Raw genomic sequence first — 26,532 nt, forward strand, 5'->3', positions numbered from 1 at the left:
TGGTTCGCTCTGCGGAGTCTTCTGGGGCTGTGGGAATGGTCAGCTTGCTGTGGGAACCAATGTTGTGGTGAGGGGAACTGTGCTCAAACCTGTGGGAGGCTGTATTAGGGTCCTGTTGGGGGCATTAGGGGGATCCATGTGCTGGTGGGCCCGAAAGACAACGACAGTGAGGTTGTACCGCAAACCAAAGATCCCACAGGATAGGGGATAACTATTAGATCGGTGGGGTCCTGCCGCTGGAATCCCCACTGATCATGAAAACAGGGGCCCGTACCCCCGCAGCTCCCCTCAAATGACTAGAATGGCCGGTTGCACATGTTTGTGGCTGGGTATATTCCACTATCTCCGGAATTCCTATGGAAATGAATGGAGCAGCCACGCGCATGTGCGGCTGGCCACTCCGGCTATTTTAGAGGGGTTCCAGGGGGTATGGGGCACCTGTTCTCGTGATCGTTGTGATCCCAGCAGTAGGACCCCACCGATCTAATAGTTTTCCCCTATTCTGTGGATAGGGGATAACATGAAACAACCAGAATACCCCTTTAACTAGAAGGGAACGGGTGGAAAAGACCGATTTCTAGTGCTCATGAATAGAAGAACTCATTGTATGTTAGTCCTCCCAAACCTACAGCACAGGAGCACATAAGTGGCCGCTGAAATCAGGGTGTCAGTCTGGCAGGTTCCCAGTAAAGGATCTGCTACCAACTCCTCGGTACCAGATACCGCAGGTCACATACAACTCGTCTTGCAGAGTCTGGCCTCAGCGGGTTGGAGCTGTTTTAATGGCATGAACCTACATAATATAAGGCAGTTGGTATTAATGTTCTGGCTGATTGGTGTAACTCGAGCGGTATAACTGCTGCCTCTTGACACCTGGTAATAGAAGGAAACATCGGGCACCGGGTGACAGTCGAGAGGTGTTATAATGAATGACGTCACCTAGTATTATACAGTATAATATCATTATAATGTACAGTAGATAAGACTCCTGTTGTGCATTTTCATAAGTACACAGTATTATCTAATGATATTATAGCCGAAATGAATGCTCCTTGCCTTTAAAGAGGACCTTTCATCGGTCCAAACATTGTGAACTAAGTATCATGACATATACAGCAACGCCCAGGGATCTCACTGCACTTACTATTATCCCTGGGCGCCGCTCCATTCTCCCGTTATGTCCTCCGGTATGTTCGGGGACTTGGTTATAGTAGGCGGAGACTTAGGGGACTTGGTTATAGTAGGAGGAGACTGCCCTTGTTCAGCTGGGCGTCTCCTCCTCCTAGGCTGTAGCGCTGGCCAATCGCAGCGCAGAGCTCACAGCCTGGGAGGTTTTTTTCTCCCAGGCTGTGATCTGTGCGCTGTGATTGGGCAGCGCTACAGCCTAGGGGGAGGAGACGCCCAGCAGAACAAGGGCAGTCTCCTCCTACTATAACCAAGTCCCCGAACATACCGGAGGACATAACGGGAGAACGGAGCGGCGCCCAGGGATAATAGTAAGTGCAGTGAGATCCCTGGGCGTTGCTGTATATGTCATGATACTTAGTTCACAATGTTTGGACCGATGAAAGGTCCTCTTTAAGAGTAAAATCAGCTTGAACCAAAGTTCTGTTATGTGGCTGAAAAGACCAAGATGAGTTCATGGCAAGTTCAGTTTATATAAGAGTCATAGTGAATATGAATGGACGTTGTATTTTAAAAGTTATTGCTAAAAGATATGAGTTTATCTATGGGGAGTATACTGGCTTCTCCAGACATGTCTGTCTGAAGGGAACAATGTTTGTTTCATGGCTAAACCATGACAAGATAAGAATGTATATCCTTAAAGGGAGTCTGTCATCAGCATTTCACGTTTGTAACCCTTCCCATAGCTTTCTAGCATGCTTACAGTTAATAAAAACGTTACCTTTAGCATCAATCCTGGACTTATAAAACCGTCAAAAAACATCTTTGTAACATATGCAAATGAGGACTCGCAGCGTTACCCTCGTAGGTGCCCTGCTAGCTCAGCCTTTTCTTCGCTTCCCCCCGCCCCTTCCTTACCTCCGCCCGCCCATCCTTTCCCTCTGACCGCCTATCTACTAACTTGTTGTTTCGCCGAGATCCCGCGCCTGCGCACTCAGTCCGTCGGCCGGCGCATGAGCACTGCGATGCCCATTCCTTGTACGGCATCACAGTAATTAATGCGCATGCGCCAGCTAAGGCTACTTTCACACCTGCGTTCTGGTGTCCGCTTGTGAGCTCCGTTTGAAGGGGCTCACAAGCGGCCCCGAACGCATCCGTCCAGCCCTAATGCATTCTCAGTGGAGGCGGATCCGCTCAGAATGCATCAGTCTTGCAGCGTTCGGGTGTCCGCCTGGCCGTGCGGAGGCAAGCGGATCCGTCCAGACTTACAATGTAAGTCAATGGGGACGGATCAGTTTGAAGATGACACTATATGGCTCAATCTTCAAACCGATCCGTTCAGGCTACTTTCAGACTTAGAATTTTTTTCAAACTATAATGCAGACGGATCCGTTCTGAACGGATACAAACGTCTGCATTATAGGAGCGGATCCGTCTGAGCAGACATCAGACGGACCCGCTCTGAACGGTAGTGTGAAAGTAGCTTAACGGCACGAAGCCGGCGCATGCGCATTAATTACTGTGATGCCGTACAAGGAATGGGCATCGCAGTGCGCATGTGCCGGCCAACAGAAGGAGTGCGCAGGCGTGGGATCTCGGCGAAACAACTAGTTAGTAGATAGGCGGTCAGAGGGAAAGGATGGGCGGGCGGAGGGAAGGAAGGAAGGGCTAGCAGGGCACCTACGAGGGTAACGCCGCCCCTGGGCGCAATTGCGAGCCCTCATTTGCATATGTTACAAAGATATTTTTTGACGGTTTTATAAGTCCAGGATTGATGCTAAAGGTAACGTTTTTATTAACTGTAAGCATGCTAGAAAGCTATGGGAAGGGTTACAAACGTGAAATGCTGATGACAGACTCCCTTTAAGACACATCTGGTGTGTGGTGTCTATTCATATATTCATAAGTATTATGTATATTCATGTGTGCATTTATTTAGCTTTTTAGTATGAACATATCAATAATTAATGTATAATATGCAATATTGATATATAGTTTAACCAAGTATTAAGGTATACTTTATGTCGTGTGTATCTTACTGAGTGGATATAATCTTAGAAGGTATGGAAAACATTGAGGTTTTCTACTAATAGAAGTTTCTCAGAAGAGATAATGTTATTCCAGGCGTCGTTACTCAATAGCTTTAACAGTTAGATATACAAACCCACGGTGTAAGTGTAAGGCCCATTGTATTTCTTATCAAGCCCATAAGTCTGGGAGAATCATAATGGTTCCACTAAGTCTGGAAAGATTACTTCAAAGTGTCAAAGAAGCATCCCTCCTCTTTGATATACGTTGAAAAAGGTCAAAGGTATAATACGTAGCAAAAATCTGAAGTTTGATGTTACAACAGTGCCATCTGGAGGCAGATGGACAATATATTATTTTACCATTTGTTTTATACCATGTCAAGGATTAATATGACATCATTGTGTTGTTAGCATACGAATACACCCATTTTACCTGATTGGAAATCCCTAATCCAGAAGGGGATGATTCTTAGATAAGGTGGGGAATAATTACTCATGTGCAGAGCATCAGCGGACTAAAACAAACACAGACAAACAAACTTACTCACAAACCAAAAGAAAAAACTCACAAAGGAAACTGTTCACGAAAAAAATATACTAAAAGAAACTTGGATTATTTTTTGACTGCTAGGAAAGTTCTTGAGAACTGGTCCTATCTGAAACTCTGTCTACCTCTGACCCGGTAACGTATACTGTGTTTATTGCTCGTGATATTAATAAGATATTTCTCGGTATATAGCCAAAAGTCCCCATACTGTGGGAATATATAGAGCCTCCATAATGCTGATTATTCTCTTAGCAAAGATGCATATTGCTAATGGAAGATCTGACATTATTTGAAAAGAGGACTAAACCTTGGAAAGTTATATTCCGTAGTCTGATTGCCGAGCTGGATACATCATATATATATCATATATTTTTGATTGGTCATAGGGAAACAGAGTCAAGGGATAACATTTATTTTTCCTATATTAATCCGTGTTTCATTGTTATAGCCTGTTTGGTAAACAGAAGATCCTAAGTTTCTCCTGGTATATAAATCATTGGTCTGCTTGTTAAAAGTATAGCATTGACATTTTGTGATAGATAAATTTAAGTTGTACTGTGCTGGTGAGAAAGGGGTGTGTTAGCACCACCGTGTGGCATATTTTGGGTATTATCTTACAGCTTCATTGTTTGTCTTTGCAATTGTCACCTGCACGCTGTACATACATGACCCTGTCACCTACACGCTGTACACACATGACCCTGTCACCTACACGCTGTACACACATGACCCTGTCACCTACACGCTGTACACACATGACCCTGTCACCTACACGCTGTACACACATGACCCTGTCACCTACACGCTGTACACACATGACCCTGTCACCTACACGCTGTACACACATGACCCTGTCACCTACACACTGTACACACATGACCCTGTCACCTACACGCTGCACATACATGACCCTGTCACCTACACGCTGTACACACATGACCCTGTCACCTACACTCTGTACACACATGACCCTGTCACCTACATGCTGTACATACATGACCCTGTCACCTACACGCTGTACATACATGACCCTGTCACCTACACTCTGTACACACATGACCCTGTCACCTACACGCTGTACATACATGACCCTGTCACCTACACGCTGCACATACATGACCCTGTCACCTACACGCTGCACATACATGACCCTGTCACCTACACGCTGCACATACATGACCCTGTCACCTACATGCTGCACATACATGACCCTGTCACCTACAGGCTGTACACACATGACCCTGTCACCTACACACTGTTACCACATGACCCTGTCACCTACACGCTGTACATACATGACCCTTTCACCTACACGCTGTACATACATGACCCTGTCACCTACACACTGTACATACATGGTGCCCTCCTCCTGTAGTGTATGTGTGATATGTAACACTCTGTATCTCTCTCAGACAGTCACTCTCTGCGCTATTACTGCACGGGGGTCTTAGCTCCGGGGTCTAAACTGCCAGAATATTCTTCAGTCGGATACTTGGATGATCGGGAGATCGTGAATTATAACTCAGAGAGCAGAAAATACCGACCGAAGGTGAAGTGGATGGAAAAAGTGGATCCAGGATACTGGAAGGAACAGACTCGGATTGCTAAAGGAAATGAGGCTTCATTCAGACATAGTGTGAGGACAGTGATGAGCCGCTTCAACCAGACCGGAGGTGAGAGACACTGTACTGTATACACCGATATACACACTACACCATATACACACTACACTGTATACACTGATATACACACTACACTGTATACACTAATATACACACTACACTGTATACACTAATATGCACATTACACTGTAAACACTGATATACACACTACACCGTATACACTGATATACACACTACACTGTATACACTGATATACACACTACACCGTATACACTGATATACACACTACACCGTATACACTGATATACACACTACACTGTATACACTGATATACACACTACACCGTATACACCGATATACACACTACACCGTATACACTGATATACACACTACACTGATATGTAGTGTCACGAGAAAACAATCTCTGAATGACTTGGATAAGTAAAGGCGTTCCAAATTTATTACCACATAAAGTGAGATATGTCATTTTTGCAAAATTAGGCCTGGTCAGGAAGGGGGCAAATGGCCCAGATGGCAAGTGGTTAACTTTGACTTTCACAGTGACCGCCCCTTTAACTGTGACTTTCACAGTGACCGCCCCTTTAACTGTGACTTTCACAGTGATCGCCCCTTTAACTGTGACTTTCACTGTGACCGCCCCTTTAACTGTGACTTTCACTGTGACCGCCCCTTTAACTGTGACTTTCAGGGGCCCACTAATCCATGTGGAAGGCACTCTCAACCGATCTGGGTATGAATCCATCCTTGCAGATCACATATGCCCATATACACTCACCTAAAGAATTATTAGGAACACCTGTTCTATTTCTCATTAATGCGATTATCTAGTCAACCAATCACATGGCAGTTGCTTCAATGCATTTAGGGGTGTGGTCCTGGTCAAGACAATCTCCTGAACTCCAAACTGAATGTCAGAATGGGAAAGAAAGGTGATTTAAGCAATTTTGAGCGTGGCATGGTTGTTGGTGCCAGACGGGCCGGTCTGAGTATTTCACAATCTGCTCAGTTACTGGGATTTTCACGCACAACCATTTCTAGGGTTTACAAAGAATAGTGTGAAAAGGGAAAAACATCCAGTATGCGGCAGTCCTGTGGGCGAAAATGCCTTGTGGATGCTAGAGGTCAGAGGAGAATGGGCCGACTGATTCAAGCTGATAGAAGAGCAACGTTGACTGAAATAACCACTCGTTACAACCGAGGTATGCAGCAAAGCATTTGGGAAGCCACAACACGCACAACCTTGAGGCAGATGGGCTACAACAGCAGAAGACCCCACCGGGTACCACTCATCTCCACTACAAATAGGAAAAAGAGGCTACAATTTGCACGAGCTCACCAAAATTGGACTGTTGAAGACTGGAAAAATGTTGCCTGGTCTGATGAGTCTCGATTTCTGTTGAGACATTCAAATGGTAGAGTCCGAATTTGGCGTAAACAGAATGAGAACATGTATCCATCCTCTGATGGCTACTTCCAGCAGGATAATGCACCATGTCACAAAGCTCGAATCATTTCACATTGGTTTCTTGAACATGACAATGAGTTCACTGTACTAAAATGGCCCCACAGTCACCAGATCTCAACCCAATAGAGCATCTTTGGGATGTGGTGGAACGGGAGCTTCGTGCCCTGGATGTGCATCCCTCAAATCTCCATCAACTGCAAGATGCTATCCTATCAATATGGGCCAACATTTCTAAAGAATGCTATCAGCACCTTGTGGAATCAATGCCACGTAGAATTAAGGCAGCTCTGAAGGCAAAAGGGGGTCCAACACCGTATTAGTATGGTGTTCCTAATAATTCTTTAGGTGAGTGTACGTATACCCGTATATTTGATACACTGGTGATTTTGCAAGTTTTCCCTCCTACAAAGAATGGAGAGTCTGTAATTTTTATCGTAGGAGAGACAGAATCTAAAAAAATATATAATGAAAATCACATTGTATGATTTTTAAATAATTAGCATTTTATTGCATGAAATAAGTATTTTATACAATAGAAAGACAGAATTTTAATATTTGGTACAGAAACCTTTGCAATTACAGAGGTCAGATGTTTCCTGTAGTTCTTGACCAAGTTTGCACACACTGCAACAGGGATTTTGGCCCACTCCTCCATACAGATCTTCTAGGTTTCGGGGCTCTTGCTGGGCTATATTGAGTTTCAGCTCCCTCCAAAGATTTTCGATTGGGTTCAGGTCTTGAAATGCTTCTTACGGAGACACTCTTTAGTTGTCCTGGCTGTGTGTTTCGGGTTATTTCCATGCTGGAAGACCCAGCCACGACCCGTCTTCAATGCTCTTACTGAGGGAAGGTGGTTGTTGGCCATAATCTTGTGATACATAGCTCCATCCATCTTCCCTTCAATATGATGCAGTTGTCCTGTCCCCTTTACAGAAAAGCACCCCCAAAGTATGATGTTTCCACCCCCATGCTTCACGGTTGGGACCGTGTTCTTGGGGTTGTACTCATCCTTCTTCTTCCTCCAAACACGGCGAGTAGAGTTGATACCAAAAAGTTATATTTTGGTCTCATCTGACCACATGACCATCTCCCATGCCTCCTCTGGATCATCCAGATGGTCATTGGCGAACTTCAAACGGGCCTGGACTGTGCTGGCGTGAGCAGGGGGACCTTGTGTGCCCTGCAGAATTTTTATCCATGATGGCGTAGTGTGTTATTCGTTTCAATAGTTTTTTTATTGAGTTTAGCATTATAAAAAAAACACACATAAAGCATCGGGCATTCCCGACGGGTAAACAATAATTAATAACAAAGAAACATTCTTCTATACGAAGAAACCAATATGCATTACAAATACTAGAGATGCCTGCTGTCAGCATATATTATTGAGTTGAGATATGTGGCCACCTATGTTTTATATTCAAACCAATGGCAAAATGTCCACAAATTAGACCCGTCTGCTCTCACGGGCGGGTCAGTTTAAGACCAAACAATTGGCAGGACTATGGAGTCCCTAAAGTTGGATACTATATGGGGAGCACTTCCATGGCTCCCAATTTTGGAGGAATCTATCATATTCCTCTCCCAAGAGCTATAATCCTCTCATATGAGTATGTAATATTAAGTGTAGCTGCAAATTCAGAGATGTCTGGTAGGTCTGGGGTCTTCCACTTTCGCAACAATAATAATTTTGCTGTCACACAGAAGATACAGATTATGGCCCTTAGGCGGACAGGAAGGGTGTCTACTCCTATCAATAACAGGACCATTTGCGGTGTCCATGTCACCCCATAAGGCACAATTCTGGCCAGTAATTCCCTACAGTGAGACCAGTACAATTAAATGTTAGGACACTGCCATAATATATGGAACAGGGTACCTCTACATCCGCAACCTCTCCAACACTGATCAGATACTGAGTCATACATAAGTGCCAGTTTATCTGGCGTGTAGTACCACCTTAATATGGTTTTAATCGCTGATTCTACATGGGAAACACACTTCAAATATTTGTGTATCATTCTGAGGGCCTGCATCCATTCCGTTTCAGAAATAGACAGATTTATGTCCTTTTCCCACACCACCATCAGATGTGAGCGTTTAAAGGACCCCGAGTGGAGAACGGAATTATAAAGGGGTTTCAAACCTTTCAGATTACTCGTGAGATACAGTTTTGCTAATCTGTCCATTTTTACTCCGGATGGCTACAGGTCCTGTATTAGATGGCTGATCTGGAGATACTTGAAAAACTCCCGGCTAGGGATAGAAAAATTCTCTCTGATCCATTGGAATGGCTGCAGTACACCATGAGTTAGCAAGTCCCCCACCCTATGTATGTCGGCTGATGCCCACTTTGACAAATCTGTTTGAGGAAGTAGTGTCCGGAGCAGAGAAAAGGGTAAAGAGGCAGTCGTGGGGGGAGTGTCTGCATCTGCTAAAATGTGATATGTGGACCACGCTTTCAGCGATGCCAACACCGTCGGGCCTAAATTTTTGGGAGTAGGGATCTTCCAAAAAGGCAAGCTTAACAACCCCTCCAAAGAGTATGGGGCAGCTTGAGAGGCTTCAAGCGGGACCCAGGGTAGATCCTGGGAAGTCTGTGTCCATCCCCTCAGCATGGAAACCAAGGAGGTTATATAGTACAATTTTAAGTCTGGCAACGCTAGGCCACACATGCGGCGTTCCCTGGTCATAATGTCTCGGGCTATCCTGGGGTGTTTCTTGTCCCATACGTATTTAGAGAGGAGTGAGTGTGCTCGGGAGAAAAACTTTTCTGGGAGGGTTATAGGCAGGGTGCAATACAGATATAGAAACTTAGGAAGTATGAACATTTTAAATGTAGCAATCTTCCCCATCCACGAGGTGTCAAATTTGGCAAATTCTGAGAGTTCCTTTTCTGTGGAACTTAGTAAGGCGTCATAATTGTGAGTGTATAGTAGGCTTTGGGAAGAGGACATATTGACGCCTAGGTATTTAATGCTATCAGGCGGCCAGTCAAAGTTCCATGTGCTGCGAAGGTTCACCACTTGGTGCTCTGACATATGCATAGGTAAGGCTTGCGTCTTTGAGGAGTTTAGATGGTAATATGAGAGGTCACCATAAATGGAAATCTGGGCCATAACCTCCTTTAAGGAATCTATGGGATTGGTTAGGGTCAGGCATACATCGTCTGCATACAGGGATATGACATGAGAGCTTCCAACGATATTAACCCCTACTATACGGGAGTCCTGTCTAATCGCCTGGGCCAGTGGTTCCATGGCTATTATAAAGATAAGGGGGGAGAGAGGGCATCCCTGTCAGGTTCCATTTGTAAGTTCGAATATCTCCGACAAAGCTCAGTTTACGAATGTTCTGGCTGTGGGGTTACTGTAAAGTGGCCTAATGGCGGTGAGTATACTCCCTGTAAATCCCATACTTTTCAACTACCGAAAAGGCACTGGCCCAACGGAGCCTGTCAAAGGCCTTTTCTGCATCTAATGCCAGGGGCAGTGTTGGGATTCTATTCTAACACGGTGTAGGATACCCAGAAGGCGTCTTGTATTATAGTAAGTCTGCCGGGTTGGAACGAATCCAGCCTGGTCTACATGTATGATAGAAGGGAGAATTTTTGCTAGACAGGTGGCCAATAGTTTCGCATAAATTTTTACATCCTGGTTTAGCAGGGATATGGGCCTAAAGTTTTGGGGCCTATCTGGTTCCTTGCCCGGTTTGGGGAGTGTGATTATCAGGGCCTGTAAAATTTCGACTGGCAGGGATCCTTGGGACATACAGTTGCAAGAAAAAGTATGTGAACCCTTTGGAATGATATGGATTTCTGCATAAATTGGTCATAAAATGTGATCTGATCTTCATCTAAGTCACAACAATAGACAATCACAGTCTGCTTAAACTAATAACAAACAAAGAATTAAATGTTACCATGTTTTTATTGAATACACCATGTAAACATTCACAGTGCAGGTGGAAAAAGTATGTGAACCTTTGGATTAAATAACTGGTTGAACCTCCTTTGGCTTCAATAACTTCAACCAAACGTTTCCTGTAGTTGCAGATCAGACATGCACAACGGTCAGGAGTAATTCTTGACCATTCCTCTTTACAGAACTGTTTCAGTTCAGCAATATTCTTGGGATGTCTGGTGTGAATCGCTTTCTTAAGGTCATGCTACAGCATCTCAATCGGGTTGAGGTCAGGACTCTGACTGGGCCACTCCAGAAGGCGTATTTTCTTCTGGTTAAGCCATTCTGTTGTTGATTTACTTCTATGCTTTGGGTCGTTGTCCTGTTGCAACACCCATCTTCTGTTGAGCTTTAGCTGGTGGACAGATGGCCTTAAGTTCTCCTGCAAAATGTCTTGATAAACTTGGGAATTAATTTTTCCTTCGATGATAGCAATCCGTCCAGGCCCTGACGCAGCAAAGCAGCCCCAAACCATGATGCCCCCACCACCATACTTCACAGTTGGGATGAGGTTTTGATGTTGGTGTGCTGTGCCTCTTTTTCTCCACACATAGTGTTGTGTGTTTCTTCCAAATAACTCAACTTTGGTTTTATCTGTCCACAGAATATTTTGCCAGTACTGCTGTGGAACATCCAGGTGCTCTTGTGCAAGCTGTAAACGTGCAGCAATGTTTTTTTTGACAGCAGTGGCTTCCTCTGTGGTATCCTCCCATGAAATCCATTCTTGTTTAGTGTTTTACGTATCGTAGATTCGCTAACAGGGATGTTAGCATATGCCAGAGACTTTTGTAAGTCTTTAGCTGACACTGTAGGATTCTTCTTCACCTCATTGAGCAGTCTGCGCTGTGCTCTTGCAGTCATCTTTACAGGACGCCACTCCTAGGGAGAGTAGCAGCAGTGCTGAACTTTCTCCATCTATAGACAATTTGTCTTACCGTGGACTGATGAACAGCAAGGCTTTTGGAGATACTTTTATAACCCTTTCCAGCTTTATACAAGTCAACAATTCTTAATCATAGGTCTTCTGAGAGCTCTTTTGTGCGAGGCATCAGTCACATCAGGCAATGCTTCTTGTGAAAAGCAAACCCAGAACTGGTGTGTGTTTTTTATAGGGCAGCTGTAACCAACACCTCTAATCTCATCTCATTGATTGGACTCCAGTTGGCTAAAACATCACTCCAATTACCTCTTGGAGATGTCATTAGTCTAGGGGTTCACATACTTTTTCCACCTGCACTGTGAATGTTTACATGGTGTGTTCAATAAAAACATGGTAACATTTAATTCTTTGTGTGTTATTAGTTTAAGCAGACTGTGATTGTCTATTGTTGTGACTTAGATTTTGATCAGATCACATTTTATGACCAATTTGTGCAGAAATCCATATCATTCCAAAGGGTTCACATACTTTTTCTTGCAACTGTACTTCTCATTTCCATGGTTACAACCACCCTGCAATCCATTAGTGGTGGCTGTGTTTGCATACTATAAAAAAAGCACCAGTCTATGTGAGTACCTACGGTCCCCGTCCCCAGAGAGGCCAACATTTTTTCCTATAGTGTGCAAGGACGAGCACCAGTGATGGATCACCTGCACATACATGATACATACATGTGCTCTGTGTGACATGTTCCTCTGCTGTCTGCAGGTTTCCATATTGTCCAGCTGATGTATGGCTGTGAGCGGAGAGATGACGGCAGCGTCACAGGATACAGTCAGTACGGATATGATGGAGGAGAGTTCATGTCCCTGGACACACAGACGTGGACATATATCCCCACCATGTCCCAGGCTCAGATCACCGCACAGAGATGGAACAGTCCAGAGGCACAAATGGGGGAGAGAACGAAGAATTATCTGGAGACTGAATGTATAGACTGGCTGCAGAAACATGTGGAGAATGGGAGAGAAGATCTGGAGAGGAGAGGTAAGTGCTCATCATCACCTGTCACATGTCCTGTATGTGTGTGCAGTGCTCTGACCTCACATGCGTGTACACAGTGGACACCAGCGCATGCACCGAAACAGGACTTTCTTATTTTTCTGGTATTAGTTCACAGATTTTGGCTCGTATTCCACATCACAGAGCTGTGCCTCAAACACTTGCAATTCTTCTCCATTGATTTGTTCATTTATACGAGGCTATTTTTTCCATCTGTGCTTTCAGGGTAGCCAACCAGAATTTTTCTTTTTGCCGGACAAATTATCCAATAATCACGGACAGCCAACATTTTTTATGGACAAATTCAAAAACCATAATGAATAATAAAGATTATTTATATGTAGTACATGTCTATAGCTCAATATACTGATAAGAACTCATTACCAGTATTAACTGAAGACTGTGAAATAATAATATTCACCCAAAAAATAACCCTTGAAAGTACCACCAGCCTAAAAAAATTAAGGACACACAAAAAAAAATTATGCCTATTTTTATGAACTGTCCAGGAATTTCTCGAGGGATGGCAACCCTGCCGTGGTTTTAAAAAACACACTGCACGAAAAAGAAATGACGTCTCCATTCTTGAAGTGGATTCCTTACAGTATCCGCATCTACAGGGAGTGCAGAATTATTAGGCAAGTTGTATTTTTGAGGATTAATTTTATTATTGAACAACAACCATGTTCTCAATGAACCCAAAAAACTCATTAATATCAAAGCTGAATATTTTTGGAAGTAGTTTTTAGTTTGTTTTTAGTTTTAGCTATTTTAGGGGGATATCTGTGTGTGCAGGTGACTATTACTGTGCATAATTATTAGGCAACTTAACAAAAAACTAATATATACCTATTTCAATTATTCATTTTTACCAGTGAAACCAATATAACATCTCAACATTCACAAATATCCATTTCTGACATTCAAAAACAAAACAAAAACAAATCAGTGACCAATATAGCCACCTTTCTTTGCAAGGACACTCAAAAGCCTGCCATCCATGGATTCTGTCAGTGTTTTGATCTGTTCACCATCAACATTGCGTGCAGCAGCAACTACAGCCTCCCAGACACTGTTCAGAGAGGTGTACTGTTTTCCCTCCTTGTAAATCTCACATTTGATGATGGACCACCAGGTTCTCAATGGGGTTCAGATCAGGTGAACAAGGAGGCCATGTCTTTAGATTTTCTTCTTTTATACCCTTTCTTGCCAGCCACGCTGTGGAGTACTTGGACGCGTGTGATGGAGCATTGTCCTGCATGAAAATCATGTTTTTCTTGAAGGATGCAGACTTCTCCCTGTACCACTGCTTGAAGAAGGTGTCTTCCAGAAACTGGCAGTAGTACTGGGAGTTGAGCTTGACTCCATCCTCAACCCGAAAAGGCCCCACAAGCTCATCTTTGATGATACCAGCCCAAACCAGTACTCCACCTCCACCTTGCTGGCGTCTGAGTCGGACTGGAGCTCTCTGCCCTTTACCAATCCAGCCACGGGCCCATCCATCTGGCCCATCAAGACTCACTCTCATTTCATCAGTCCATAAAACCTTAGAAAAATCAGTCTTGAGATATTTCTTGGCCCAGTCTTGACGTTTCAGCTTGTGTGTCTTGTTCAGTGGTGGTCATCTTTCAGCCTTTCTTACCTTGGCCATGTCTCTGAGTATTGCACACCTTGTGCTTTTGGGCACTCCAGTGATGTTGCAGCTCTGAAATATGGCAAAACTGGTGGCAAGTGGCATCTTGGCAGCTGCACGCTTGACTTTTCTCAGTTCATGGGCAGTTATTTTGCGCCTTGGTTTTTCCACACGCTTCTTGCGACCCTGTTGACTATTTTGAATGAAACGCTTGATTGTTCGATGATCACGCTTCAGAAGCTTTGCAATTTTAAGAGTGCTGCATCCCTCTGCAAGATATCTCACTATTTTTGACTTTTCTGAGCCTGTCAAGTCCTTTTTTTGACCCATTTTGCCAAAGGAAAGGAAGTTGCCTAATAATTATGCACACCTGATATAGGGTGTTGATGTCATTAGACCACACCCCTTCTCATTACAGAGATGCACATCACCTAATATGCTTAATTGGTAGTAGGCTTTCGAGCCTATACAGCTTGGAGTAAGACAACATGCATAAAGAGGATGATGTGGTCAAAATACTCATTTGCCTAATAATTCTGCACGCAGTGTAGAGTTCCCATCGAGGTCAGTCTAAGGACACTGAGTTTTTTTTTTATACTGAAAAAAAAAAACACCTTCCGTTCTGCTTCAGGATTTCACATGGGTTTTTTAGCAGCAGTCATTATTCTGACGCGTTGTCTGCTGCAGTGTTGACATGGATTTTGATCCTGCCCAGTTCAGTGTGAACTCTGGACATCCCACATCAGGAATGGTCACTTCTTTTTGTAGACCATGGTTTTTAAAACCACAAGTGGAAAAAATTGTGCTGTTTTAAATTAACAGTGTTAGCATTGAAATTAATGGAAATGATCTGCAAAGAAATCCTCGCCAAAATCTGATCATAAAAACCTGTGTGAACATACCCTGAAACTGAGTAAAAACCCACATGTGCGGCCACACAAACTGGAATCAGGGTTTTTATTGCAGATGAATGGAGCAGTGCTGTAACATGGCGCCACCTGGTGGCAGAGAAAAGGAACACATTATATCGCCTTTCTACATGTATGACAGCCGCTGAACAGCTCAGTAACAGACATTTCTTAATTATTGGTTCCTTCAATGATGTAGACATGAGACCAGTACAGATTCTGGCTTTTCTCCCGCCCCATACCCCATGAACGTTCTTCATCTATGTCGCCAGCCACTATTTTCTGTGAGATCCTGTGGCTGAGCCCTTAAAGTATTATTTCTATTTTAATGTAATTTCTACATATTCCACAGAAGACGCTGATAAATACATGTAATTTCCTTCATGTCTGCCTTAAGTGTAACAAGGGCCTCGATGCCTTTCTCTCTATATTACTGTGGATTAAAGGGATCTCCCGCTGTAGTAAGTGATGGTGCATGTACTGCTACCATATACTGACACTGATCGGGCGGGACCCCCACAAGGAGGGGGCCATAGCATTAGCTCAGGGTTATGGTTCCTTCACAGCGACGCCCCGACCATCCACTACTATAACCCAGCCCCATTCCCTGTGTCCAGACCAGCGGGGACCAGAGGTCACACCCCAGCAATCACAGGGTTATGGCGTATGCGAGCGATATCTGATAACACCCTATGATGTGTCTGTAATAGGAAGTATTAGAAGAGTATTTGTACGTTATGGAGAAGGACACAGAGCCGGTTCCCCTCTGCTATTCCAGTCCGCAGTGCTCCCCCCGCAGTGACAGGTCTCAGTCATGGAGGTCTATTCTTCTATGTGAGGAGCACAGGGGTCTCCTGAGTGTTATACATAGTACAGGGGGCTCTGCTGATTGTACAGACTGCCGGAGTATAGGACAGATCAGATCCGGTACACGGAGTCCATTTATATTTTCTTCTTCTTCCCTCTCAGTTCAGCCGCAGGTGAAGGTCTCCGGTCAGAAGAAAGGTGACACCATGATGCTTCACTGCCAGGTGTACGGATTTCACCCCCGAGCTGTGCACGTGAAGTGGATGAAGAACGGGGACGACGTTCCCGACTATGAGACCACACACACCCTCCCCAATCCTGACGGCACCTATCAGATCAGGGTCAGTGCGGAAGTGATCCCCAAAGAGGGCGAGAGTTACTCCTGTTATGTGGATCACAGCAGCCTGGGCGAGCCGCTGAACGTTGTGTGGGGTGAGTTGTATCCATACTGGGCGGATGATGAGAGTAAGACTATGGAGTAGGTCATGACGGGCGATCACGATTGTGACATGTCATTGTATAGTCTATTCCCTGATCTCCAGCATCTGATTAGTGTAAACAGTTCTGTATGTGACTTAACCATTCATGTACCACTACATATCCCGTCCTCCTTTTAGGGGTCAGATAATCTCCGGAGTTCTGGACATGTTTATAATGTAATGGATCTGTTCATGTTGATATCAGACCTCAGGCTTTATTGACCCCTGATAGAAACCTAGAGTCTCGGTCTAATGTACTTACTGTTAGGGATGAGCAAATCGACTTCGGATGAAACATCCAAAGTCAATTCGCATAAAACTTTGTTTCAATACTGTACGGAGCGAGCAGTATTAGAATGTATTGGCTCGATGAGCCGAAGTTATTACTTTGCAAAGTCTCGCGAGACTTCGCATAATAACTTCAGAAATCTATTTCTACTGTAAAACAACATTTCCCGAACTCCGGTTCGGTTCTAAGTGAACCCAAGTTCTGGAAATGTTTTTTAACAGTATAAATCAATTTCTGAAGTTATTATGCGAAGTCTCGCAAGGCTTCGCGAAGTAATAACTTCGGCTCATCAAGCCAATACATTCTAATACTGCTCGCTCCGTACAGTATTGAAACAAAGTTTTAAGCGAATCAACTTCGGATGTTTCATCCAAAGTCGATTCGCTCATCCCAACTTACTGTACGCCAGTGTGAAGGATCCCTGTATTTCCTATTTACGGTAAGTGGCCGCACGGTGACCACATGTCATATAAAAGCTTCTCTCTGTTTACTGCACAATGCCTCCTCCGAGCCTTCCTCTGTGTCTTCAGATTTCGTTTCTCCTCTGATGCTACCTGAGTGAGAGGGATCTAGAACAAGTCTGTGTAAGGGTCTGTCAGATGTGGAGCCTTCCATCAGAGGTTTACATTGGGACGACTCTCAATGTAAACCTATGACAGAAGGCTGCAACGCACCCCTCTGTATAGGTAGTCATTTACTAACCAGAAATATGCCTATATGAAACCAGATAAACCTGAAGTACCAAAGTCCGGGGTTCCAAGGCTTTCCGACCCTGATAGGAGAGACTAAACTAGTGACATGTAGACCAAGCAGCTCCCTTAAAGCTGAAACCGGCGAAATACTTTACCTCTGCTCTGCAGGAAAGAACCCTGAGTGCCGTGCACTGACTTTAGGACACATCAGGAGGAGGAGGATCCTGTGTTTGGGGTAGAGGAGGAGCGGCCTGTGCTGGGGCTAGAGGAGGAGCGGCCTGTGCTGGGGCTAGAGGAGGAGCGGCCTGTGCTGGGGCTAGAGGAGGAGCGGCCTGTGCTGGGGCTAGAGGAGGAGGAGCGGCCTGTGCTGGGGCTGGAGGAGGAGCGGCCTGTGCTGGGGGGTAGAGGAGGAGCGGCCTGTGCTGGGGCTAGAGGAGGAGCGGCCTGTGCTGGGGCTAGAGGAGGAGCGGCCTGTGCTGGGGCTGGAGTAGGTGCGGCCTGTGCTGGGGGTAGAGGAGGAGCAGCCTCTGCTGGGGGTAGAGGAGGAGCGGCCTGTGCTGGGGGTAGAGGGGGAGCCGCCTCTGCTGGGGGAGAGGAGGAGCCGCCTGTGCTGGGGGTAGAGGAGGAGCCACCTGTGCTTGGGGGGTAGAGGAGGAGCAGCCTGTGCCTTCGTCATACAAACAGCCACCGGCACCCCAACTTTAGTATTACTGTAGTTTTATTACTTTTAGTACTGTATTACTTTAAGCAGCACAGCGACTGCATGGCTTTCTTACATACGGGCACAGAGAGCAGGGATAGGTTGGCACACAAGATGTGGGTGGCAGACGCCATGTTGTACAGGCTGCGGCCATCAGGGCACACTGCCATCATCTTCCCAGTTACATCTCTGATGTTTCCCTTATGTATTATGTCCGGCTGTATATGTCACTGCTGATAGCAGCCATGCCATGGAGATCTAGGAGAAGATGCCGCTGCTGCAGTGAGAGCCATTAACCCTTGAAGCTCTTTATTCTCTACCAGTTTTCTGCACAGATAAAGTTGGTAAATGTTCATTAGACAGCCGCCCCCACAAATTATAAAAATGAGGTAATTAATCTGTAGAGGTTCTCCGAGATAAGAATTTTTTTCCAGGGGACTTTCCACTGGAAAGCACTGGTCGGGAATCACTGGTCTACAGTATACACACTTAGGCCCCTTTCACACGGGCGAGTATTCCGCGCGGATGCGATGCGTGAGTTGAACCCACACTGCACCCACACTGAATCCTGACCCATTCATTTCTATGGGGCTGTTCACATGAGCGGTGATTTTCACGCATCACTTGTGCGTTGCGTGAAAATCGCAGCATGCTCCTCTTTGTGCGTTTTTCACATAACGCAGGCCCCATAGAAATAAATGGGGCTGCGTGAAAATCGCAAGCATCCGCAAGCAAGTACGGATGCGGTGCGATTTTCACGCACGGTTGCTAGGAGACGATCGGGATGGAGACCCGATCATTATTATTTTCCCTTATAACATGGTTATAAGGGAAAATAATAGCATTCTGAAAACAGAATGCATAGTAAAACAGCGCTGGAGGGGTTAATTTTTTTTTATTTAACTCACCTTAGTCCACTTGATCGCGCAGCCCGGCTTCTTTTCTGTCTCCTTCTTTACTGATTGCAGGAAAAGGACCTGTGGTGACGTCACTCCAGTCATCACATGATCCATCACATGATCTTTTACCATGGTGATTGATCATGTGATGACCGGAGTGATGTCACCACAGGTCCTGTTCTGTTCCTGCAATCAGCAAAGAAGGAGACAGAAGAGATGCCAGCTGCGCGATAAAGTGGACTAAGGTGAGTTAAATTTTTTATTTTTAACCCCTCCAGCCCTATTGTACTATGCATTCTGTATTCAGAATGCTATTATTTTCCCTTATAACATGGTTATAAGGGAAAATAATAGCATTCTGAATACAGAATGCATAGTACAATCTACAGAACACCGATCCCAAGCCCGAACTTCTGTGAAGAAGTTCGGGTTTGGGTACCAAACATGCACATTTTTTCTCACGCGAGTGCAAAGCGCATTACAATGTTTTGCACTCGCTGTGAAAAATCGTGCGTGTTCCTGCAATGCACCCGCACCTTTTCCCGCAACGCTCGTCTGAAAGTGGCCTTAGGTCTAGTTCACATGCAGATTTTTAGTGGAGATTTTTTTAACATTGTGGTAAAAACATCAGCTTGATATGGGATATATGAAAAGCCAGACACACAAGGTTTTTTGCTCCTGGTGTTTACGTTCATTAGGTAATTTTCTGTTCTGAGCAATTTTTAATTTAGGGACAATTATTTTTTTTATTATTTCTGGTGAGAACTCTTTTTTTTTTGTTTAATGTAGCTGTATGATGGCTTGAACTAATACCGTTTTTAGTGACACTATTTTACCGTACATATAACTTATTAACATTTAATATTTTTGTTGGCATGTAGTAAGGGAAAAAAGAGAGGTTCTGCCATTGTGTTTAGTACTTTAAATTTACAATGATCACTGCAGTAAAAGTACTGTAGCATGTTTTTGCACTATGGGTCAGTAAAATTACCACAATAACAAATATGATGTCGTTTGATTTTTTTTAAACTACTTTTGCACAATAATAGCAAAAACAATAGCGTTTTTATGTATTCACATTCCAAGAACCACAACTTACGGATGTAGACGTATATATTTTCTGGAACAAGGTGCAAACTTCATTGTCACCATTTTGGATACAGAGGACCAATGGCAGAATAATCACAAGCAGCATCTTCTTCAAGGCATTCCCCCCAATAGAAAAGGTGATGTAAAAGCACCCGAATAAACTGCATTTCTGAAATAAAGCTGGAAAGAAAAAAACTCCACCTAATGAAGAAAAACACCAGGAGACAAAAAACTCTTCTGTGTTTTACAGCTCGTATTTCCCATAGACCTTCAGTGCAGAAAAACAACAGAAAAAAACCTTTGTGAACCCACCCTACGGCTACATTCCAAAGCAGCGGATTGTTATATTTAGATTTTCCTGCAGCGTGCGTCCATTACAAAGAGTAAAATCTGCAGCAAAAATCAGTGACAAATCCACAACACACGGAGCACGTCCTGATATCTGCAGTGTGTGAATGCGGTTTAGTTCGGCTCACCGGCATCGTTCTGTACATGAAGTAAATCTGGACTGTGCTCATGTATGTAATCCTATTACACTGTACATACTGCGCCGTTACTACAGCGGGGGTAGAGTCTGTGCTACAAGAAGCTCTCAGTATAATCCGCAGCTCATACTCACCTCTCTGTTTTCTAACCAGAACCAAGTAATCCGAGGGTCTGGGTCACCCCTGTGGTCGTAGCTGTGGGGGTCATCATTCTTCTTGCTGCTGCCATTGGTGGATTTGTCCTATACAGAAGTAAGTATCAGGAATACAGCGAGGCTTCTCTCAGGACGTATGTGTATATATATTACATGTAGAGGTTATATGTTCGGCTGTTACACTTTGTCCTCTGATTTCCTCCATATTGTATGGTTCTCTCCAGACTGTCCCCATACTGATGTCACACATTCCCTCCACAGTATTTATGGCAGATACGAGGTGAATGAGGCCTCAGGAAATGTTCCCCATATGCAGCAGGAGCTTTACCGGCCCATACACCGAACGCAGTACAGAAACTAAGTGTGAAGAGAGGTGTATGAAAGGTTTCCAGTCATTATTCATCTTTCTCTGTATTTCCTCACTAATCAGGGAAATATCGATATCATGATAACATTTGTGATATTTCAGCCCATAAAAATTGTCTGAAAAGCTGCTGCCAGACACATAACCCGGTGACCTTCCGTCTGTACGTCCTCTCCCCTCAGCCGTCCTCCATTATGTTCCTTTATATGGACCCAATGATGATGGATCTTCAGGCTCCTGTTACTAATTCCATCTCCTCTTCTTACTTTAGGGAAGAAAGCCGACTACAAGACGACCAGCAGTGAGTATTCTGTATATGTGTCTCTGATGAGATGTCACTAGATGTGACCATGACTGGTGTCCTGTGCATATGGAGGACAGTATGTGGCTGTGATGTATATAGTGTGAACCCTCTACTCTGCGTATAGGATATCAACATGTCTTCTAACATGGGAGCACCTTGGCAGAATTTTTGGGTACAACTGCAACCAGTCAGCTATTTCTCCCTTCAGCGTCAATGAAATACATAAAACGTCCTATGTATACCATAAGGGGGGCTGCTATTACAGAGCGGCTCTCCATTATGGCTCGTAGAAGAGGGGATTAGTATGGATTCCATACTACCTAATAAGATACTGTATGTGGACCAAGGTTGTCTTCATGAGACCCATTTTAAAATTACTGCCGCACAGCTATATACATTGTGGCGGTATGCTGTTAACGTTAACCAGCCGTATGAAAGTGGTGGGTTACATTCCGATTTACCAGCGGTGCTGCAGAACTCTGACCGTGATGTTGCTATACAGCTGCGGTCACATTAAAGGCCCTGGGGACCAATTCAAGTGGTTCCCGGGGTTTTGATAACAGTGGCAGCCTGTCACAGTGATCAAAAGTGAAAAAATGTATAAATAAAGAAAGTGTATAAAAGAGCTGGCAGGGTCTCTCTCTGCTAAAACCCTGTTACTGCTGGTGTAAGAGAGACCCTGCCAGCTACATGCAAAGTAAAAAAATATATATAATTATAAATATATATAATTATTAGTTTAATTCGTATAGTATACAAAATATACAAATGCATGCACATTTTTTTCATTTACTAAAAAATATTTATAGTTATTAGTTTTATCTATAGTTAGTGATGTTTCACATGAGCCTGTCCTGTGCGGAAATCAGGCTCCGTGTGTGAGCGTGATCCTCCATTCTGGACATTGCTCTTTTCTCAGGAGCTCATGGCATTATACTGATTTATAATGCTCTGTGCCTCTGTATGACCTCACTACTAGAGAACCATAGTGACATAAAGCTCTGGACAGTGTGAAACAGCCCTTAGTATAAGTCTTTTGTGTGTGCAATATACACGTATATACTTCTTTTCTTTCATAAAGAAAATATTCTTTAGTATTATTACTGTATAGCGGTCTTTTGCTTACATCACATAACCGCATATACATCTTTTTGTGTGTGTTTTCCCACATCTTAAAAAAAAAATTTAGTAATGGTATAGCAGTCTTTTGTGTCTGACTATGGTATTTTCTTTATTAATTTTCTTTATTAAAATATTATTTAGTATTAATTAGGCTTGACCAAATCGAGCTTTGGATCATAGATCCAAAGTCAATTCGTTCAAAAACTTTGTTTGAAATGCTGTATTGGCTCTGTGGAGGAAAGCTTTGTCTCACCTGAAGTCGCGCAACACTTGAATGAATTTGGTATTCATTTCTACATGTTTTAAAACATTTCAAATTCGTAATCCGAAGTTGGGTTTGGTACTGGCTGGTACCGGCTGGTACCTCGGTCCCAAACCCAACTTTGGATGACTAACTTAAAATGTTTTTAAAGATGTAGAAATGAATACCGAATGCATTCACGAAGTCTTGCTAGCACTAGTAATGATGTGGGGTTTTTCAAGGCCACATGCTGAATGTGAAAAATATGCCATAGAATAAAAAAAAAAATGAGAAAAAAAGCTATTTTCATTTTCTTCATCTATTTCTATTCAGTTTTCCTAAAAAACAAAACAAAAAAAAAACGGTTAGTAGCTCTGCTATCTGCGACTCCGCCCCTCTCACACCAAGTGTAAAATTGTGGATGTGGAAGGAGATGTAGAAAAAAGTCTAAATGTAAAACGCAATATAAAAGTCAGTCCTGTGTCCCAACACGGACAATTACTTGCGCTGCTGGTTCCGATGTAGTGCGGTAGGTAGTTCACACTGGATAATCAGGTAATGGAAATTTGGAAACCGCGCTGCTTTGGACTATATCATCCGGTTCACAGGTGAATGAAACTGGGCATCAGCCTCTTTCCTCCTCACCCAAAGGATCCGATCCTCCACAGACCGCTTCCTCTGCAGTGTTTAAGAAAAATTGGCAAATAGTATAGCACCCTCTTGAAAGTTGATTTACAAGTTGTCGCCCCTGAGGAAGCCAGAGAGCGAATCCCGGGTCGGGAAGGAACGTCACGGTTTTTACCTTTGTTATATGCTTGTTTATCTACTATTTCTTGTAAGTAGAATAAAACCTTTTAAATCAACTTTCAAGAGGGTGCTATACTATTTGCCAATTTTTCTTAAACACTGCAGAGGAAGCGGTCTGATCGGATCCTTTGGGTAAGGAGGAAAGAGGCTGGTGCCCAGTTTCATTCACCTGTGAACCGGATGATATAGTCCAAAGCAGCGCGGTTTCCAAATTTCCATTAAATGTAAGACGCGAAAGCTGTCTTACATTTAGAATTGGCACTGAATGCGCCAAAGTTATGAAGAGGACTACGCCTCATCATAACTTCGTCGGATCCAGCGCCAGCTATAGGGCTTTATTAATGTGCCCCAAAATGTCAAAATTTCACCAACTTGAATATCTTAGGGGGTCAACGTTTTAAAATGGCAGTCACTTTATGGGTGTTTTAAATGTTTTGGTACTGAACAACATCTGTTCTGGCAGTATGATGGCATAAAACCAGCAATATAAATATACACCTCCAAAATCCATAATGTGCTCCAGTCCTTTAAGTATTGCAGTGAGCCCAAAATATATGTAAAAAGCACATATAGGGAGGGTATTATTCCAAACAGCAGGAGTATATGAACCTGTGGTAATGTGCTTTTTTTTTTCAGGGCCAAGTGATGAATGTGAAAAATAGGCCACTGGAAAAAATATATTTTCATTTTTCTACACCTAATTTCATTCGGTTTTCCTAAAAAGAAAGCCAAAATGTCCAAAAATCCCCAAGATAAATACCTTAGGGGGGCAACAATGTTACTAATGTTTTGGCGCTGTACAACATCTGTTCTGGCAGTATGGTGCCATAAAACAAACAATAGAAAAATTGACCTCCAACATCTACAGTATAATATGCTCCACTCATTTCAGCCAGTAGATAAATTACACAAATAGCATTTTTTTTCACAGGACAAACATACCATTATAGTTTTACAAATGTTTTGTCTTGAAATCTTTTGTAAAAGTTAGAAAAAAAATTGATAAGAAGGCAAAAATACTATTTTTTTTAAATAATTTTCTCAGTTTTCCTTAAATAATTAAAAAATATATATTTTGTTAAAAGGTCAAATGTGTCCTGTGGAAAATAATATCAAATACATGTAGCTTGGCTCAGAAATTAAAGGCTATGTACACCTTTGGAAACAATTTTCATTTGATTGCATTTTTACTCATTTTTGGCTAAAAATCATATTTTCAATTGTCCTTTATTAAAAATATTAACCGTTCTGTCACAAAATTAACTGTTAAAGGGGTTCTCCAGGAATTAAGAAAATTAAAATACTTAAATATTACTTCATTATAAATATATTCATAAATACCTTACATTAGTTATAATGGCTCTTTTTGTCTAGGGAGCAATGATTAGGAAAAACAAAATGACCGCTGTCCTATTAGTGCACACAAAACCTGTCCTGATCACACATGAGGACAAGTTACTTCCTAACGCTAAGATAAAGAGTTGCCTCATCCTCCTCTCTGCTCTACCTCTCGGGGATTATGATCCTGAATACAGATGATAAGATCTTTATCTGAATCTGTGTTGGAATTGAGTTCATGAGCAGATGTGGCTAATGAGCAGCAGCTCTTGTATGTAGTCTCCATTATCACAGTCTGTCCTGTCTCTCTCTGTCTCTCTGTACTTCAGGTCTCCCCCAGTCTTATACATCACCAGTTAATTACATACAGTCCGAACATCTACTGGCGTGTACTTAACCTGAATGTGCATTTTTTAATTCATTTTTAAAAAATTTTTTTTTAACTCTCTCTCTCAGCCATTATATTTTATACATTTTATGTTATACATTTTATGTTAAACAATTTTATGTATTTTTATTTTTTATATTACACCATCCAGAACATTCTTGGTGTATATTTATATCTATATTTTTACATAGTATTGTAATGCCTTGTATTGGTAGCTCATACTGCTTATATTGCTATTTAATCATTTACATCTGTATTTTTACATATTATACAAGAAGGGATACCATGGTTACACATTTAGTGTTAATTATGGTTGAATATAGTCTATCCTACCAATTTATGTTGTAGTTTTTAGAAAAATGTTATTACTGCATGAATCTATATTGTTTATTCAGAATAATGATTATAATTCATTTATGCAATTTGGAATCACAAATTGGACTTATGCAGGACATATAGAATGTCAAGAGGAATCTATATTACGATAAAACGTATTCTTGCAAAATAACCGCATCGAAAACGCATGAAAAAACGCATGAGATCCCGTTCAGTTGAAAGCTAATCCAGTGATCCAGGATTTGGGGCAAGTTGTGGATATAAAAGGCGGAGAAAGACAGGTGTTGCTGTACCACTGACGAAGGGAAAGAGTTCCCGAAACGCGTCTGGTCCGCACACCTGTAACAGAAGCATCTCCGCACCCTATGCATGGCCATGCAAATATTATTATAATTGGAAGAAGTTGGATTCCCAGGACGCCGAGCACAGAACTTGCAAAGTATTCTCGTGCAGTCCAGGATACACATCACTTCCTAAATCCCGTGAGATTCGGGAATAGCGAGTCACAGGAGTCACGAGCTAGACGCCGGAACAGTTTCTTGCCGCTTATCCACCGCACACGTCCAGAGAGACGTCCTCGAGATTGAGAGGAAGGTAGGAATATTACATGTGTAAACCTTATGCGATGAAGCATACTAGTTGAATGTGCACGGCTACTTGATGAAATTACCGGTATCTAAGGACACTGAGGCACGTATTCATTCAGCAGCAGGTACTGTTTAATCCATCTGCACAATTGCTATGTTAACACTGGAGCAGCGCACACGAGTCAGCAAAACCTA

The 26,532-nt window shown here is 43.1% G+C and overlaps 1 protein-coding gene across 1 annotated transcript; it reads left to right on the forward strand.

The window, feature by feature from the left end:
• Positions 1 to 5,095: 5,095 nt before the first annotated feature.
• LOC120984268 (class I histocompatibility antigen, F10 alpha chain-like) lies at positions 5,096 to 21,637 on the forward strand (the record flags this gene model as incomplete). The annotated part of the gene is made up of 5 exons (XM_040413317.1): positions 5,096 to 5,375; positions 12,421 to 12,699; positions 16,225 to 16,494; positions 20,849 to 20,947; positions 21,486 to 21,637. Coding segments are annotated over 5 exons (999 nt in total), but the record flags the coding sequence as incomplete, so codon positions are not given.
• Positions 21,638 to 26,532: the final 4,895 nt, after the last annotated feature.

Source organism: Bufo bufo, unplaced genomic scaffold, assembly GCF_905171765.1.
Source record: "Bufo bufo unplaced genomic scaffold, aBufBuf1.1, whole genome shotgun sequence".
In the NCBI taxonomy this organism is placed as follows: domain Eukaryota; kingdom Metazoa; phylum Chordata; class Amphibia; order Anura; family Bufonidae; genus Bufo; species Bufo bufo.